The sequence below is a fragment of the Amblyraja radiata genome, chromosome 27, assembly GCF_010909765.2.
Source record: "Amblyraja radiata isolate CabotCenter1 chromosome 27, sAmbRad1.1.pri, whole genome shotgun sequence".
NCBI classification, from domain to species: domain Eukaryota; kingdom Metazoa; phylum Chordata; class Chondrichthyes; order Rajiformes; family Rajidae; genus Amblyraja; species Amblyraja radiata.
Genome location: NC_045982.1, coordinates 7104527 through 7124592, shown reverse-complemented (window position 1 = coordinate 7124592; position 20066 = coordinate 7104527). Strand labels below are relative to the sequence as shown.

The window sequence follows — 20066 nt, the reverse complement described above, 5'->3', positions numbered from 1 at the left end:
TCAGAAAATAGATTTGTGATCAGGCAAAGACTTGTCAAATGTGCTAAATGGGGAAAAGTGCAAGATCATAGAACTCAGTAGAAGTAATTACAAGGTACACAAAAATGCTGGAGAAACTCAGCGGGTGCAGCAGCATCTATGGAGCGAAGGAGATAGGTAACGTTTCGGGCCAAAACCCTTCTTCAGACAAGAAGTAATTACAAGGCAGGTCCACTAATTGGTGAAGATTGCAAGTGAGGAGAGTAAGATGGGGTCTACATATTCTTATGCACAAAACACACCACAATTGGCAAGTAATCGTCAATTAACAGCAAGTAAGTATGCAAATGGTAAATTGGCCTTCATTGATCGGTGGTTGAAGTTTAAAAATGGGGAAGTAATGTTAAAATTGTATGGTGTTTAAGAAGGAACTGCAGATGCTGGAAAATCGAAGGTAGACAAAAATGCTGGAGAAACTCAGTGGGTGCAGCAGCATCTATGGAGCGAAGGAAATAGGCAACGTTTCGGGCAGAAACCCTTCTTCAGACTGTTTCCTTCGCTCCATAGATGCTGCTGCACCTGCTGAGTTTCTCCAGCACTTTTGTCTACCTTAGAATTGTATGGTATGGCCACACCTGAACTACTGTGTTTCCTTGATCTAAAGACATACCAGTAAAAAGGATTCGATAGGACAGTCCCTGGAATGAAAGAACTGTCTTGTCACAAAAACTAAATAAACTAGTTTTTTTTAAATTCTTTCAAGATTAACAGAACAAAGGGTGATCTTATTTAACAATGCTGATGTTGAGGTTCCCCCTCAGTGGGAGAGTACTTAATGAGCGGACAAGATTTGAGAGAGCAATCATTTAAAACAGAGGGTGGTAAAACCTTTGGCATTCAATACCTGAACTTTGTGAAGACTAGATCGCTGGAGATATTAATAGTATATATAGTTTTGACAGTGAATTGGGGGCTATGTGGAATTGACACAGAGGAGTTGAGACACAAGGAACTGTGGATGCACAGTCGAGGGACGGAACCATGGAGGACCCGGCGTGGAGGGACTGCCGGCAGGGAGGGGGAAGAATAACGGGGACCCAGCTTTGGAGTAGGAGGGGGACCCGTGAGGGAGGAGGAAGAACAATGGGGGACCCGGCGTGGAGGGACTGCCATGAGGGGTGGGTGGAGGAGGGGAAGATCAAAAGGGGGACCTGGCGCAGATACTGTGTATACTTTGTAACTTTGCGCCCTTATGTGGCGATTATTTGCCTATCGTGGGTACGCAAGCAAAGAATTTCAATGTGATTTGTGACAATAAAGCATTCACTCATGCTGGAATCTTGCATAGAATCTTCAGAATGCAAAGTGCCGGAGTAACTCAGTGGGTAAGGCACTATCTCTGGAGGACATGGATGGACAATGTTTCTGGTCAGGACCCTTCTTCAGATTTATTTGCACAAATCAGGACAGAGACACTTGCGTCACCCCAAAACAGCCAGCAGTTTAGATTCAAGATTCAAGAGAGTTTATTGTCATGTGTCCCAGATAGGACAATGAAATTCTTGCTTTACTTCAGCACAACAGAATATAGTAGGCATGAATACAGAACAGATCAGTGTGTCCATATACCATTATGGTTCTTGTTAACCCTAACCAGGCAACTCCTTTCACATTATATGCATCCAGATTGCGTGGGAATTTCCACTCTGCTTGCACTGCAAAGCTTACTGAAATAGCTTCGATATAAGATGGACATTATAAAAACGGATTCTCAACTAATAGGAATCTATTTTTTAATAAAAGAAAGCAGCATTGAATGAGAACAAAATACACCAAAAAAAAAACAATTTATAAGAGCAACAATAATTGTTCAATTATTTACAACTCATATGAAAATGTACATACGACAACTATACAGACTGCAAAAAAATTTGCTTGTCTTTGTTTAAAATTTCTGATGGGAGAGGCTGGATTTCAATTTGGTCTTTTAACCTTCCTCCCCCAGTCCAGCTGCATTTCATAATCGAGGAACAACTACAGACAAAGGTTGAGAGTCAATTTTAAATCCTGGATCCCCTCAAACACAAAAACACCATGATGTGCGTTCAATTCATAAACTCATTAGCTGTATCGGGGAGAAGAGGTACGAGGAAGACCATTTTGAGATATCCAACGCTTTACAAAAAGGAATTGTATTAACATTAACATATCTTGCTAAAAATATTACATACATGTGCAATAATTCAATTCCAAAGAGAGGAGGGCATTGCTAACCCTGCAACATTGTATGTACTGGCTTAATAAAAATACTAATATTTAATATTTAGCAGTGTAGCAGGCCCATTAGGCTCCAGTGTGTCACAGCGCTCCTGGTTTCCCACCTTCCGTCTCATGGTCACAGACCAGAGGAGGGCAGCCCTGGAAACCCTTGAGTACTTGCCCCATGTGGCTATTCCTCAAGTGCAACTTGGCTCTTCAATAACCCACCACATCGTGTCCTGCATGTGGGCTTCCCACCCAGGAATTAACAGATCAGGAGCGGGGACCCCGAGTTGTCTTTCCTCCTCAGCCCAAAGGCCCCACCCACGTGGATAATTACAGTGCCTAGACTGCTAAACGCGAGCTTCAGGTTAGCACATAAGGAGTTCAGAACAGGGACCTTTGAGCTGCACGACAAGTGACTATCTATTGCATTAATTAACCAACCATTCTATAACCCTGTCATCTGTCAGGCAGGGATTTCACTGTATTATTGACCCCATCAAACAATAGTCGAGCGTGGCACCGATGTGGCTCAAATGCCCCTCGTCACAATGACCTGAATAGTGAATTAAACTAAATGAAAGTGTGATTTTAAAGCTTCTTCTTATTAAAGAGCCCTCCATATTCTTACCAACTGTAAATTCACAGATAGATGAGGAACAGAAGAGAAACAAAATAACAATGCACATCAGCTGTCATGATTGAAACTGACGATGTGTATGTAGCATTGCAGTGAAACTGACACTAATTCGATGGTTGCTCAGCGATCTCCTGGTTTTAACCGCAATGCTGCTGCAAATATTTTGTTCGCATTATGGCCTATTACTGAAGCCCATCAACTCAATCAGCAAATGCATATCACCTGTTTAGATATGATTTTATGGAGAATCCTGCTGCCAGGGTCTACACCAAAGTTTTACTTCAAGATGTACTTTGACCGTTCCACTCATCTGTCGACAAACAAGAATCTTGAACTTTAAATGATATGACTGAAAATGTTGCAAATGAAATCCATCAAGTGCTTCACACGTTCCCAAGAAAAACCAAAACACTCAGCAAGTTCAGTAGATCATTTCCGCCCATTATTCGCATTCCACTGCGAAAAAGGATTGGAATTAACTGAGCCGCTCACTTAGCTGAAGATCGAATATAACGCACGTAAGATGATTGAGTTACAGGAACAAAAGCAAGGAGTTGAAAAACAAATTGCATTCTTCACTGCCGACCTGTCTATGCTATCGTCTGCCAGAGAGCGAGACTGGGTAAATTAATTTGTTATAAATTACAAGGCAATTTAAAATGTCAAAGAGATAACACATGTCATACTAGAATGGAAATGTTCGACAGTTTGGTTGTGAAGGAATTCAGTATAGTGTTTTAAATGGATTCTGATTTTTTTTTTTTAAAGTTACAATTATACTTTATTCAATATTTAAATATGAAGACAACTGTGTACATATTCACTCTAAATGAAATAGGGAGGTGCATCTTTTCCATTGAGGCACGATTTAACATTCAATGCAAACCAGTCACTGCCTATGTACAAAGGTTTATAATTTCACAGCCCAAAACCAGATCCTTCCCCACTTCCGTGGTGTCTTAGGATGAAAGGCACCTGATGCTATAATACATTCCTTTCAAAAGAGACCTGCTTCAGTGAAATCAGCACTTGTTGATTTTTGTTTTAAAAAAAAGGAGAGTGGCTACAACAAGAAATTCGTCGCCACAAAACCCTCCAGTCATTCCACGTTTTCGTTGTATTCCAAGAGTCCGTTTTGCTCCTGGAGACACCAGCAACTAAAAGGCCATGGAACTGATGGTGGTTGCGAGGATAATGCAGTAACGTAAGACCTGGTAGCCTGGGGTCCAGGGTAATTCGGCAATGGGTGACGCATAGTCTCCAAATGGCTTTCCTTGAGACGTCAAAACGTGTGCAAATATAAAATCAAAAGGGATAATATGTCTTGAGAAGGTAATAGGGAGATGGTGATCACAGTCTATACAAAGACCTACTCTTCATTCATCTCTGGTTTAAAAAAAAAGGAAAAACAGTCATTTCCCCAGCACACCATCCCAGCAACTGTTAGCAAGTGCTGTGATTTTGAAGCAACTAGTATATTGTATAAATCTGGAGGCGCAGAAACAGATATGATCAAGGGAAACCTCAACTTCGAGGATGTATGAACTGATTTACGTATATGTTTATCAGGCTTTGATATCTTTTCCCATGGCACCAGGTTCACTGAATTTGTACTGAATACATTGTACACCATTGTCAATACAACATGGCTTCAGGTACAGCTCTCGCGCCTCATCCCCATCTCTGCACAGATTCCATATAGCTAGATTTCTGTTTACTCTGTACACATTCTTAAGGCCGATGGAACCTAAGGAGAGAAAACATAATTAATAACAGAGTGCGCAACTATCTTAATTCATACAAGCCCTTTTTATTGTTTTGTTTCTCCTCCTAATCTTGTCTCAATTGGATTGTTGTTTCCAAGTCAGAAGGTTGTGGGATTATGCACAATTCTGAATATTTCTAATGCTTTCACTTTGTGGCACTGAGGGAACATTGCCACGTTAGAGATGCCACCTTTTAGGAGTGATCTTAAATTAAGTCTCTCTCTCTCTCTCTCTCTCTTCCAAAGAAGCTTTGAAACATTCTAGAGGTGTACTTCAATGAACAGCAAAAGCATTTTCTCTGTGGCCTGATGATGTTTTTTTATCTATTATTAAAATCAGATTATTTGGTCTTGTTCCTGACTTTGGAACTTCTGTGTGCATATTACAACATAATCCCAGTTCAAAAGTGATTTATTAACTGTGTATCTGGGAAGTCAAGAGAACACGAAAAGCTTTTCCCTGCACTTCAATGGCTTAATAGGTTAATGCATCATCCAAATCGATTCTGAGACACACAACGGGCAACAGAGTGTAACAGCGAGAAGAGTTGAGTTTAGTGTTGTTTCGAGATACTGCGCGCAAATAGGCACTTTGGCCCACCAAGTCAGCGCTGACCAGCGATCCCTGCACACTAACACCATCCTATGCACACTACGGACAATTTACAATTATACCAAGCCAATTAACCTACAAACCTGTACGTCTTTGGAGAGTAGGAGGAAACCCGAAAATCTCGGAGAAAACCCACGCGGTCACGGGGAGAACGTACAAATTCCATACAGACAGCACCCCTAGTCTGAATCGAACCCGGGTCTCTGGCACTGCAAGTGCTGTAAGGCAGTAACTCTACTGCTGTGCCACTGTGCCGCCCTTGCTGGTTCATATTTCCGGTGACTTGTTTCCAAAGTTGCTGTCTGTGTAGAATTTGTATATACTCTCCGTGACTGCATACATTTTCTTCAGGTGCTCCAGTTTCTCTTTAAATCCCAAAGATGTGTGGGTTGGAAGGTTAATTGGCCACTGTAAATTATCCCTCCTGTGCACTAAGTTTTAGAATCTGGGGAGTGTTGATGGGTGAATTTAAAAAAACAGGTGGTGTTCACTGCCCTTGAATATTGATCATGCACTCATGAAGGGCTTCATGATCCCATATTATAATAAACGCACATTATACATGTTCACAAGGGTATTAAGAATTACAGGTCAACAGTGATAAGAACATCAGCCAAGATCTTAACTTGGTGAAATAAACTCCAGAGGCTGATGGACCCACTGCGTGCTCCTATAAATTCAAGCTAGGTTATCCAGGGACAAAATCCCAGGGACCCTAAGGGAAGGATTTATTCCATTTAGGGTCAGAGGGATCTTGTGCACTCTGTCCCAAAGACTATGAGTATTGAGTAAGCAAATTTTCGACTTTTACCAGGATCCAAATTGGTCAAATGGGCCGAGGCATAAACCAAATGAACAGTAAGCAGGTGTGTGAGGATGTTTAGTTTAGTTTATTGTCACGTGTACTGTGGTACAGTGAAAAGCTTTTGTTGCGTGCTATCCAGTCAGCAGAAAGACAATACACGATTACAATCGAGCCATTTACAGTGTATAAATACATAAGGAAATAAAGTTTAATGCAAGATAAAGCTAGTTAAGTCCAATAAAGGATAGTCAGAGGGTCACCAAAGAGGTAGATAGTAATTCAGCACTGCTCTTTGGTTGTGTCAGTTGTGAACTACTATCTACCTCTTTGGTGACTCCGGACTATCCTTGATTGAACTTTGCTGGCTTTACCTTGCACTAAACGTTGTTCCCTTGTCATGTATCTGTACATTGGAAATGGCTCGATTGTAATCATGTTTATGTCGCCTGGGTTGGGCACCTGGGATGCTTTCAAGAGAGAGCTAGAGAGGGCTCTTAAAAATAGCGAAGTCAGGGGATATGGGGAGAAGGCAGGAACGGGGTACTGATTGGGGATGATCAGCCATGATCACATTAAATGGCGGTCCTGGCTCGAAGGGCCGAATGGCCTACTCCTGCACCTTTTGTCATCGTGGAAGCATGAGAGTGGGCCACTCCTGCCTTTTGCTGAAGTTACACACAGCACCTGTGCACAGGGTAGGGAGTTGTGGCACTAGTCAAAGGTCAACGTTCAGAAGGAGTGGAGTTAGCTGATTTCCCCATTTAATGCCTCAGAAGAACAAAGGCAGATTACAGCACACTAGTAGAAACAAGGAAGTGCAGATGCTGGTTTATACCAACGGTAGATACAAAGTGGTGGACACCGAATCTGTGTGTCCATCTTTACAGCACATTGGTGGCTGATGTAGAGGACACCAAATCAGACATGATTCCGACCTGAAAGGCTGAACACTGCTTGGGCAACGGAGTCATTCTCCAAACTAAGGGTATGCTATTTAGAAAGATAACTGATATTTCCTCCATGTTATTTTGAGACCCAAGAGACTGAATTTACCTTGTATACATCCTGCTTTCTTCATGCACCTCCATCTCTTGACTTTTGAATTCATTTAGTTCTTTGCGTATTGCTGCCTGTAAGGGTGCAATCATGAGAAAAGGCTTAGTGAGGTCAATCTTTATTTTTATTCCAAGTAATTGCATCTGTCAAAAATATCTTCTGTACCGTGCTAGAATCTCTCATGTAATGTCTAATGAAGAACACCTTCAGGTTAGCAGCTGATTTCGAAATGGAATGATTACTTGCCGTGGAAGATTGCTTTTGTTTGTTTTTGAGGGAGAGGGATTATCTATACACAGGCGTTTAGACCTATTTAAAGAATAATTTCCAGACTCAAAACAAAACATGGAAGCAAGCCTCTTCATTACAAACAAATCCCTTCATCTTGTTGTGTAAATGTTTCCACTTGTAGGGAGATAAAATCTAGTGGCCATTAATATATTTTTTAAAGTTATTGATAATTCAAAGGATTTAGAAGGCATTCATTCAGCATGACCTGTGACTAATGGTATGCCTCAGAGTACGGTGATGGACCCGTCACTGTTTGTCATCTATATCAATGATTTGGATAAGAACATACACGGCAGGATTAGCAAGTTTGCAGATGATACAAAACTGGGCGGTTTTGCAGATAGTGAAGATGGTTGTGAAAAATTGCAGCAGGATCTGGATCAATTGGCCAAGTGGGCTGAGGAATGGTTGATGGAATTTAATGCAGAAAAGTGGGAGGTGTTGCATTTTGGGCAGTCTAACATGGACAGGACCTACACAGTGAATGGTAGGCTGCTGGGTAATATTGTGGACCAGAGGGATCTAGGAGTGCAAGTGCATAGCTCCCTGAAGATGGAGTCGCAGGTAGATCATGTGGTCAAAAAGGCTTTTGGCACATTGGCCTTCATCAGCCAGAGTATTGAGTATAGTAGTTGGGAGGTCATATTGCAGTTGTATAGGACGTTGGTGAGGCCACATTTAGAGTATCGTATTCAGTTCAGGGCACCGTGTTATAGGAAAGATGTTGTCAAGCTGGAAAGGGTACAGAGAGGATTTACGAGGATGTTGTCAGGAATAGAGGGTTTGAACTATAGGCAGAGGTTGGGTAGGCTGGGACTCTATTCCTTGGAGCGCAGGAGAATGAGGGGTGATCTTACAGAGGTGTATAAGATCATGAGAGGAGTAGATTGGGTAGATGCACAGAGTATCTTGTGCAGAGTAGGTGAATCGAGGACGAGAGAGCATAGGTGTAAGGTGAAGGAGAAAAGATTTAATAGGAATAGGAGGGCTAACAAAGGGTGGTGGATGTATGGAACAAGCTGCCAGAGGAGGTGGTTGAAGCAGGGACTATCCCAACATTTAAGAAGCAGTTAGACAGGCACATGAATAGGACAAGTTTGGAGGGATATGGACCAAATGCTGGCAGGTGGGACTTGTGTAGCTGGGACATGTTGGCCAATGTGGGCAAATTGGGCCTAAGGGCCTATTTCCACACTGTATCACTCTATGACAGATTAGAATGTTGAACTTGCAACAAGATTGCAACTTGCAACAGTTGAAACAATCAGCATAGGTTAAATTAAAACAAAGTTGAATTAACATGTGGAAGAAAAGATTTAAAGTATTTCTGGTCAGGCCAAGATCAAGTGGACACTGGGACGAGTGGCCACTTACAAACAATTTGTATGCTGACCAGAATGTTTCTTTAAATTTTAGGTAGCTACAGATTACTCATGCTCTTGTGAGATTTTCAGAATCCCTCACAGAACACTGACGATTAGACTCTTCTCGTGCAGGAAGGAACTGCAGATGCTGGCTTACACCGAAGCTAGTTACAAAATGCTGGAGTAACTCAGTGGGTCAGGCAGCATCTTTGGAGAGAAGGAATAGGTGACGTTTCAGTTCGGGACCCTTCTTGTGACTTACAAGTCAGAAAGATCTACAAGTCTGAAGAACTACAAGTCTGAAGACTGGTCTTGACCCACAATGTCACCTATTCCATTTCTCCAGAGATGCTGCCTGACCGCTGAGTTACTCCGGCATTTTGTGTCTATCTTGGACGCTTCTCACTCTGCTTGAGAAAACGAAGAGGTAGTGATGTTAATGAACACTTGTCAGATGCTCTTAACTCAACTGCCATCCAAGCTCATGTTGTATGAAAGCAGTCCATTTTACAGTCAGTTAATGACAACGTTACAGTTAACTATAAAGTCCTCAGTACCTTATCTGCTGGTGTTAATTTAGTCCAAGGCTTCTCTGCACGTCGATCATAGTCGTGAGCATCAGTCACTTCAACATACTCGTGGAACCGTAGGATTTTTCTTGCCTGGAGTTCTGCCACCGTGGGTCTTTCACTGAGCTGGTTATCAGAGATCACAGTCACAAAACAGTGAAGGCTCACAATAGTAATTTTAAAAAGCTTTCCTATCATGCAGCATTTGCCAATGATCACAGTAGAATTTTCCAATTGTGAAAAAAAGATCAAACAAATCATTTTGGAAATGCAGACTAAGGGAATGGGAAGAGTCACCTGTCATCCTTTTTATTTGGAGATTAATGGAGCAGCACAAGAAAAATATGAATAGGCTTATGCCATTTGACCCGTTGAACCTGCTCTACCATTCAATGATAATGGCTGAGCTTCAAGGTCAACAGCACTTTCTATCCCTATATCTACATCCCTTTTTCCTCTAATATTCAGCAATAAGACCACAGAACATAGGAGCAGAATTAGGTCCTTCAGTCCATTGAGTCTACTCTGCCATTCAGTCATGGCTGATCTATTTTCCCTTCTCGACCCCATTCTCCTGCTATCTCCCCATAATCACTCAAGCCCTTCCTCATCAAGAAAAATCTAATCTCTGCTTTGAATGTTCTTAATGATGAATCTCTACTGCAGTCAGGGATGCAATTTTCAAAGATTTACCACCTCTTGAGTGAAGAAATGTCTAATTTCAGTCCCAATACCCTACCCGTAATTTTCAGACTTGATCCTTAGTTCTAAACTCCTCAGCCAGGGAAAGTACTGTTCCTACATTTGCCCCATGTACCCTGGGAAAACTGTTCATTGAGGCCACCTCCCAATCTTCGAAACTACAATGAACAGGTCAAGTTTATTGAACGTCTCCTCACAATAGATACACTATCTTGAGGATTAATCAGGTAAATCTTTGCTGCACTCCCTCTATACCTACATGGTACACAATGCTCCAAGCTCTTCAAGGCTATATAAAAAACTATTAGAAGACATCCATATTGCTAAAAGATTTGAGTAGAAGAGCAAAGATCAACACACTATTTGCTTATCTCGCTGTCAGCTTTAAATTTTTTTTACAATGACAGCAGTTCCCTTTGAATGTCAACATTTCTTAATCTCTCTCCATTTAAAAAAATCTCACCATTTCTAGTTTTTTTACCAAAGTGGATAACTTAATTTTTTTCCTATCTTGTACCCCCTTCTGCCACGTTTTTGCTCACTTGATCTATAGTCTCTGCATCTTTTCCCCGATTCACATTGACACTTAGTTTTGTGTCATCAGCAAACTTGGAAATGCTACATCCGACTATAGATCAAATGAGCAAAAATGCGGCAGGAGTACAAGATAGGAAAAAAATTAAGTTATCCACTTTGGTAGAAAATTAGAAATGGTGAGATTTTTTTTAATGGAGAGAGATTGTCAAATTGTTGAAATGGACTGAGTGTAGTTGGGACCAAAGCATTGATTCCACATTACCTCACCAGTCACATCTTCCAAGCCTCAGAAGGTCACATCTATTTCTTTCCTTTGTTAACCAACTCTTAATCCACGTTAGTTGGCATAATATCCCAAATATCACGTGCTCTAATTTGTTCAGCAACCTCCTTAAGTGGACCTTACAACACATTAATCTAACATGAATTATCTTTCATAAATCTAATGCTGATTTTTTTTGGCATCTTGATATCACACATGCTTTACTGTATAATTTCATAAATTCTCGGAGCAGAATTAGGCCATTCGGCCCATCAAGTCTACTTTGCCATTCAATCATGGACGATCTATGTTTCCCTGTCAACCCCATTCTCCTGCCTTCTCCTCATAACCCCCGACACCCGCACTAATCAGGAATCTGCCAATCTCCACCTTAAAAATATACATTGACTTTTATCCATTTATTACAGATTAAAGCTTTTTTGCTATAGGATTTTGAAACATAACCAGATCATTCATTAGCTCCACATCTGTGTCTTTCAAAACGCTATGGAAATTTGACTGTTCCCATTCCCAGTCTCACGTTGATTCCAAGGCCTGTTTTGGAAGCACTCATACAAAAAAGGTTTGGTTTTCTCAACTAATTTTAGGTGTATAAAGACCACAAACTCAAGTTGAGGAGTTAATGTACCAATCTAATTGCTGCACATTAGTTCTTAATGTAGACCTTAATCTAACCACCATCTGCCCACTTTATACTGTGGTACCTTTCTAGTGAGCCGCCTCTTGATTTCCCGTTTTTCTGCCTGGTGTTGTTCTTCATCTTTATCTGTAGAGGTAAAAGGGCAGTTATTTCATCTGTGCCATTACTCGGGCCGAGATCAGAAAAGTTGCCATTGTATTCAGTGCTGGTTACTCAATGAACAGTGTTTTGTTATTTTGAACATTACATTGTTTTCACGAACATTTTATCCCAAGGGTTGCCTCGTGGTGTTTAACCAGGTTTAATCATGATTGTCATCTTCATCAAGCCTCCCTCCCAACTACATAACCTTTCTGATGACTTCCGAGAACCAACCTTTCGTCCTCAATCAAACTTTATGAACCCAAACTGAACTCTTCCCATTCTATGTTCAATGCCGTAATATCCCTTTCCTCAACGGTGCAATACTCATCGAGACCTTATTAATACAGATAGCCGAGCATGTGATGGACCATTCGTTTTACTGACTGACAAGCATTGTATGCTTGTACCCAGTTCAATAAACGCGAGTACAAGAAGGTGATAAGATGGTGGATCTTCCTTACCAAATCAATACACAGAAAATTATTTGAGTGATTGCTGAATAACAATCTGCGTCAAAAATAACAGAAACTCTGCAACAATCAAAAGCTGAAAGCATGCCTCTGATGCAGGAATATATTTGAAATTGGTTTTATGAAGAGGATGGGGTACATGCTGGCCCTGGCTATGAGGAGCATTTACAAGACCATACCCAGGGATATCATTTTGATTGTTGTAACTTTCAATCCTAATACCAGACAAGTAATCTGTACTGCAATTTCATAGATTTTATCTATTATTTATCCCAATTATTCCACAAGCATGAAGATTCTTAAAGAGTTAAATAATAACCAGTAATAATCAAAACCACAACAACTTGTTTCCAATTACAGTTTGAACTAGAATTAGCATCTGGAGATGAAAAATGTACTCACATTTAAGGATATTCCTTTGCTCCAATTCTTCTGCACTTGGCCTTTGACTCAGACGCCTGATGGAATGGAAGATAAATTACTACGGTCAGCTTCGTCTGAAGTACTTTCAGTTTTAAAAAGCATGAGCAGCACCTTACACTTCATGTCACACCAAGTGGAACAAATGCTCACTTTGATCCTCTTTTTAAAACTGTGTCAAAGCACCCGATAGTGCAATGTTTAGTTTAATAGATACAGCCTGGAAACAGGCCCTTCGGCCCACCGGGTCTGTACCAACCAGTGATCCCCGCAGTGTCTCCCTCCCACACACACACACACACTGGTCAATTTACAATTTACACTTATACCGGCCAATTAACCTACAGACCCGTACGTCTTTGGAGTGTGGGAGGAAACTGAATATCTCGGAGAAAACCCACGCAGTCACGGGCGAACGTACAAACTCCGTACAGCCAGCGCCCGTAATGGGGATCAAACCCTGGTCTCCACCGCTGCAAGCGTTGTAAGGCAGCAAGTCTACGGCTGTGTTACCGACAACCGACCAACTAGAGAGAGGTCCTGAGCTACTATCTACCTCATTGAAGACCCTCAGACTATCTTTAATCAGACTTAACTGGACTTATCTTGGATTAAACATTATTCTTTACATTGTATCTGTTCACTGTGGAAGGCTGGATTGTAATCATGTATGGTCTTTCCACTGAATAGATAACACGCCACAAAAAGCTTCACTGTACCTTGGTACACGTGACAATCAATTAAATTAAATTAAACATTACGCAGAGAGTGGCGGGTGCCTGGAATTTGCTGCCAGGGATGGTCGGCGGAAGTAAATACAATATTTCAGATACTTTTGCAAAGCACATAGTTGGGTAATGGAAGGATATGGATCAATGCAGGCAGAGGATAAAGCAGTTATTTGTGCCTATGAACATCCTAATTCACTTTATATTTTACCTTAGTGTAGTACTTTGGAGTGCCAATGCTTGGATATCGAGAGTCATTCAGAATCCATATTTAAAAAATAAAACTTGAATAATAGAGTTTTTTGTGCCCAAGGACATCCTAACGCACTTTATACATTACAACTTTATTCATCTCCGGAGGGAAATAGCCAAAGAAGTACAAGGAAATTCAGCCACTGTTTCTACGCAAGAAAATACAATGGCCCATTTATTTGCAGAAAGCTCCTGCAAAGACCACCCTGATAATTCATAAGCTATTTACTTTTAGTGCAGTTGGTTAAGATATAAATATTGGCCAAGACAAAAAAGACTCGGCTGTTTTTTGAGCATCTCTGGGAGGTTTTACACGTATCTAAGAGAACAGGGCTTTTAATCTGATTTAGATCATAAAACATGACAGAATTAGGCATTCGGCCCCTCGAGTCTGCTCTGCCATTCGACCATAGCTGATCTATTATTCCCTCACAACCCCATTCTCCTGCCCTCTCCCCATAACCTTTGATACCCTTACTTATCAAGAACCTTTCAACCTCCACTTTAACAATACCCAATGTCATGGCTTCCACAGCTATGGGCCCACCACTGATTTTCTGTCACCCTTGGTTCCAGAGCCTGTCTGGATTATCTATATGGCAGCATTTCCAAAAATGCAGCAATGCCTTCATACTGCACGTCCAGATAGTGAGTGCTTAGTAAGATCTCTGGAATGGGGGCTAAGATCAAAAACTTGAACTCAAAGTCTACCCATCAAGCCACAAGGCTCACTCAGTAGCCGAATATCCATTATATCACAGTACATGCATTTTGTCATAGCAAGCAAAGAATCCGAGGAGGACAAAGCAGTGTTCTCTACAGGATGGAGTTGCCGTTTCCTGGATGGGTGGAGCTGCCAGACAAGGTGGTTGAAGCAAGTACTACACCAGCATTTAAAAGAAACTTGGACAGCAAAGGTTTGGAAGGATATGGGCCAAATGCGGGCAAATGGGACTAGCTTAGAAGGGGCATTTTGGTTTGGTATGGACGATTTGGACCAAAGGTCCCGTTTCCGTAAGGACAACATAGGAAATTGTTTTGCTGCACCCAGATCCAGAACTTGGGACGTGACACAAGGGTCATGAAAAATGGACAGATCCATCACTGGAGAAACACCATGCATGCCACTATCCATCCAATTCATACGATTCCTCACCTGATGAGAGCTGTTCCAATCTTCTGTCGAATCTCGAGCCTCTCCCGATCAGACTGGCGAGGTAGTATGTTCTTCTCGATAAGTTCCTGCTTTGTAGGTCTGTTGCTCAGTTTAAGAGCCAAAGTATCTTTTCGCTTTACTTTATTGGCCAACGAACCTGCACACAATTTTAATAAAGAATGTGTAAAAACCGGTGTCCAAACTACAACTGATGAAAATTACTTTGTGGCGACAAAAGTTACTTTGTGGCTACAACCCGATATTTATAAAATATCCAGATCATTATTTAAGGCAAGGCATATTAAACCTGCAAAAGGGCATATTTTACTCATTAGGCTGGGGTTATGGGAAAGGTTTCAATACTAATTTGACATTTCCAACCTTTCATTGGTTACTCATGTTGGTTTTAAGTTGGTGTGGTATGGTTTTACACAAATTGTTTGCATGTACATGGTTGAAGTTAGTGAAATAAATACGTACTGGGCTGATCATCATCCTCATCCTCATCGTCATCCCTGTACAATACTGGACCATCATCATCAGAGTCACTTGTATCTTCATCCTGTCTCACGAGCTCCGGAATGATAATGACTGTTGAAACTAATGTTGGATCATCCGCTTTGTCGAACCTCTGTTCTCCCTGTTCCTCCTCCTCTTCGTCCTCGTTGTTTTCATCATCAGAGGGACTGGTGATCATGTTACAATGCACAAGGTTAGCTATGTAATGAAAGTATTGACCAGTGCCTTCCATGCAAAATGGCCACATGACTGTAATCATGTATAGTCGTTTCGCTGACTGGATAGCACAACAAAAAAACTTTTCACTGTACACATTCCAGTTGAAAACTATACTGGACTTTAAAAACGCCTCAATATCAACAGAATTAACCATACAAGTGACATTAGGACAACAGAAGGATGAGCAGATTGACCAGAGAAATGAATTCTTACAAACACATTGTATTGAAGCAGCCAACTGGCCCAACCGTTCAATGCAAGTGTTGTACTCCCTATCCTCCTTACACCTCTTCCTCTAATCCCATCATTTTGCTTCTGGGTAGCCTTCCTTTTTAATCTGAATATATTTTAAATGCATATTTCTATAGTTTCTTATGATATAGGAGGCAGATATTCAACCTATTGAGTCAGTGCCAAGCAATCTCCCTCCATTACTACTTCTTCCCTGCAATGTATTCTCTGATCAACTCTCCGCAAGATTCTTATTATCACGTTAAGGACAAATTAGAATGGCACATTAACCTTGCACCATGCACCATGTGAGATGTGCGAATTAAATATAGAAGGCATAGAAGCATTGTGGGTGTACAAGCTGCCAGACAATGTGGTTGAAGCAAATACTACACCAGAATGTAAAAGAAACAGATAGTAAAAGTTTGGAAGGATATGGGCCAAGTGCGGGCAAATGGGACAAGCTTAGATGACGCATCTTGGTCGGCGTGGACCATTTGGGCTGAAAGGCCTGTTTCTGTGATGTACGACTATAACACAAAGCATTAGAGTTGTGGAAGAACATAGAAAATTGTTTTGCTGCATCCAACAGATCCAGAACTTGGGACGTGACACTAGCATCATGAAAAATGGACAGTTCCATCAGTGGGGCAACACCAGAAAAACACACAACGTGCTGGATAAACGCAGCGGGTCAGGCAGCATCTCTGGAGGGCAGCAATAGGTGATATTTCAGGTTGGGAGCCTTTTTCAGACTGAAACTAGATCCCAAAGCCAGTCTGAAGAAGAGTCCCGACCCAAAAAAATGCCTATCCATATTCTCCAGAGATGCTGCCTGACTCGCTGAGCTGCTTTGGCATGTTGTCTCTTTTTCTGGTGTTGCTCTAGTGATGGGACTGTCCATTTTTCATGAACCTAGTGTCACGTCTCAAGCAACTCTAGTGTCCAAAACTAACCTGCAGTTTCTTGTGTCTACTTTGCACTTTGAGAACAGAAAATGAAAATTGAGAACACTTATTGAATGAAAATCCGCACTCACCATTTTAACTTCTCCAAGGTGACTTGCAACCCTTTGTTCATACTAGCATCATCAAGGGCAATATCAAAAAGCTGCGACTTTGCTGTATTCGAACCATCAGCTGCAGTGATGACTGGTCGAGGGCTGCAGAGTGCTTGCTGTATCATTATGTGCAGTGGAACTTGAGACTGCCGATTCGGGAGGATCTCGGCGTCAGACTGATGTTCAGACAAAGAATGAGGCCGCTGATCTGGTTCTTTCTCACGTTGTACAATGGTGTGAGGGAATGTCAACGTGGGTGGAATAAGTTTGACCAGTCTGGGTGTGAAGGACTGTCGAGGAGCGGGTTCCGGGGCGGAAGGTGGGCGTGAAGGCAATGTCGGTGACGACCCGGGTGCGTGCACTGATGACGGTGCTTTCGACGGTAGCTGTACTCTCTCCTTGCTCTCGAATGCATTTTGGGTAGTGTTGTTTGGCTCGGTTACAGGTGGGTTGAAGCTTATCCTCTTGTGTGGCACTGGTGGCGAATTCTTACCTGGCAAATTCAAGCCAGGGGTCATGACGTGACTTAGCTCCGCTGAAAAAGAATTTTACAAATGGAGTTGGTGTTCCAAAACTCGCCAGCTTTAAACAATGCAGCACTATTCATTGCTTAGAAACATAAGGTTTTTTTCCTGATCAGAGAATCATGAGACCTTGTGTGTGAAACAAACAGCAAGGCAATAGCTTAACTGGACAAAATAAAATATCCTATTGCAGACATTGGTGAGCAGTGTATGAAAATATTAAATAGGATCATTCTGCTTAAGGTTGAACTTTCCTCTTAAATTTCCTACATTTGAGACTCTGTCTTGCAAGAACAGATTAGAAACATAGAAAAATAGGTGCAGGAGTAGGCCATTCGGCCCTTCAAGCCAGCACCACCATTCAATATGATCATGGCTGATCTAAAATCAGTACCCCATTCCTGCTCCCCCCCCCCCATATCTCTTGATTCTTTTAGCCCTAAGAGCTAAATCTAACTCCCCCTTGAAAACTTAAAAAAGTTAAACTTAATTTATACATACCTTCATGTCTCAAGCTCTTGCACCAACCAGAAACATGCGCAGACATCAGATTTATGACATCAGAGAGACAACAAATTAGTAATACTGCATCAAGATTGCAACATCGAGTGATGCTGCTATATGTGGACAGTGACAGGGAGAGGCTGCTACACAAACTCAGACATGTTTGTTACAATATTAGCTCCCCTGAACGCAAGAAACCAAGATTGGAGGGGACCACATTTCAATTCACTCACTCTTAACCTTCACTCAATTAGAATGAAATGGAAATACCTTTTAACTCCCCAACTCCCTCCATCACAATCCTGACTATTTGAACTAATTTCATACTTAAAATTTAATTTTCATTTTTCCGAATCAAATGTTCTCCTTACTTAAACTTTCACCTAGCAGCTACAAAGTTTGGACAATAAAACTGTGACACCTTCACTTGGCTAATATCCAAAATACCAAGTTCACAAGATGGATAACACACATTTGTTACCCTTACATCTTGTAAATATATACAATCACAACAAAATTATCATGGAGTGGTGCCTAGAGATTTTTCATCTACATCAATCAGCATACAAAATCCATTGGAGTTCTGTCTTTTTAAAAAAAAAGAATTAATCCTTGTTTGGTCATCTCAATCTTTCAGAAAACCTGTCTACTGTTCTCTGTGACAATTAAGCAGCTTGCAGTCAAGGCTCACCCTTCAACAAAGTGAATGCAGTGATCCAATTTCATTCAAAAGGGGGAAAAAACTATCCATTGACTCATCTTCAGTGATCAGCAACGGGTATGATTCAGACAAATTGATCACAAATATATCCACCAGTAAATATCTGACAAATTAGTTTCTTACATTTGTAAATCACTAATGAGGTAAATTACATTTGATATAACTTTTCATTTCAGTGTAAAATTCTACCTTCAACTTTTAACGCAAGTTGTGTTATGCACAGTTGCATGCCTTGACTCACCGTATAAAGGATTGCTATTCCGGTTGGGTTTTGGAGGTGGGATGGGAGGTTGCTTAACAGGGGCTGTGGTGGTCGAGGTGATAGCTGTACTTGAAACAGTAGTGATCGCATTTGTAGTGGTGGTCAAAGATTGTGTGGTACTGGAGGTAGTGATAGAACAGGAAGTTGAAAAGGTGGAGATAATGGGAGAGACATCCTTGGCATCAGTCACATTGGCTCCGGAATCTTCCACCTGCTCCTCGCCTGTCTCCAGAGTGGGAGCTGAAATGGGTCTTTTGGGAGGAAGCAAAGCCCGTCTCTGGTCACGCACGGACTCCATTTCCGACAGTGGACGTCTCTCCAAAGCCTCTGCTGGAGAATAATATTGAAAGTAGACATATATCAAGCAGAGAAAGCATTAAACTAGCAAAGCAAGGACAAATGAGAAAAACAAGCATAAAATACAAAACTAAACACCACTAGTTTGGTCGAGCATTGACAATGTATGTGGAAAAGAATGGCTTTCACTAAAAAACAGACATGGAAATGTAAAGGATGAGGTACCACTTTCCTCTTAATCTTTTGAATTCCAACAATGGAACAAAAAATTGATTGACAAAATCACTATAATGTTCCTTTTAGGACTATGCATAGATTATCAACTGGATAATAATCTTGTTTCATTGCCCTTTCCCTTTTATTTAGGGTGGGAGGGAATGGGTGGCGTTGACTTATTTTAAAATCAATTTATTTTAAAATTAAGCCAATATCCAGGCAGAAACCTGGGTGCTAGGTAACAGTTTGAAAGGGACACCAAGTTGGTCAGAAACCAAGATCTTGAGGACCATAGTAAATATACAGAACTTGCTGAGTTCAAGACCAACATTTTCAGTTTGATAAATTGACCAAAAGGGTTTGGTAAGTAGTACAAAATGATTGAGGAAGTTGGCCATACAAATTATTTTTTGTATGCTCAAGTCAAGGAGGATCTACGTTAAACGGATTGAAGAATCTGGAAAAATATGTCAGGAGAAAACAACGATCTATCTGGAATGGTTTTCAGATTTCTAAATCAGATACAACTGCTGTTGTCCATCTATGCAGCTGAGTAGACCAAGCACTGGACCAAGCTCAAAAAGTATTTACCCAGTTCCTAGTTTATAGTTTTGAAATTTGGAAAAAGGTCTGTGGGTGAGAATAGGTCAGTACTCTGCCACTATAAGCTGTTTTACTAGTGTAAGGCTGGCTGCTTTTTAAAAATAAGTTTCAAGTGCCAAATGTAAAATATCATTTATACCGTGAACACATATAACACAATTTCTCTCTTGGTCATCTTCCTTTACAATCATAAAACAATAACGAGGAAGGTTTTTGTAAATGTTCAAAATAGAT

At 41.1% G+C, this 20066-nt stretch overlaps 1 protein-coding gene across 8 annotated transcripts in view; it reads right to left on the bottom strand.

Annotated features, from left to right (window-relative positions):
• Positions 1–1755: 1755 nt before the first annotated feature.
• Positions 1756–20066, bottom strand: part of LOC116988365 (phosphatase and actin regulator 1-like) — a 113827-nt gene continuing 95516 nt past the window's right edge. For 7 of the 8 annotated variants that reach the window (XM_033045009.1, XM_033045008.1, XM_033045011.1 and 4 more), the window contains 9 exons: positions 18696–19046; positions 16685–17240; positions 15157–15362; positions 14677–14833; positions 12523–12578; positions 11571–11632; positions 9333–9470; positions 7118–7194; positions 1756–4628 (listed from right to left, as the gene is read on the bottom strand). In XM_033045009.1, the coding sequence (XP_032900900.1) occupies positions 4613–4628; positions 7118–7194; positions 9333–9470; positions 11571–11632; positions 12523–12578; positions 14677–14833; positions 15157–15362; positions 16685–17240; positions 18696–19046 (1619 nt within the window). In that variant the 3' untranslated portion in view covers positions 1756–4612. The remainder of the gene's footprint in view (positions 4629–7117; positions 7195–9332; positions 9471–11570; positions 11633–12522; positions 12579–14676; positions 14834–15156; positions 15363–16684; positions 17241–18695; positions 19047–20066) is intronic. The other variant, XM_033045007.1, reaches the window with a different exon arrangement.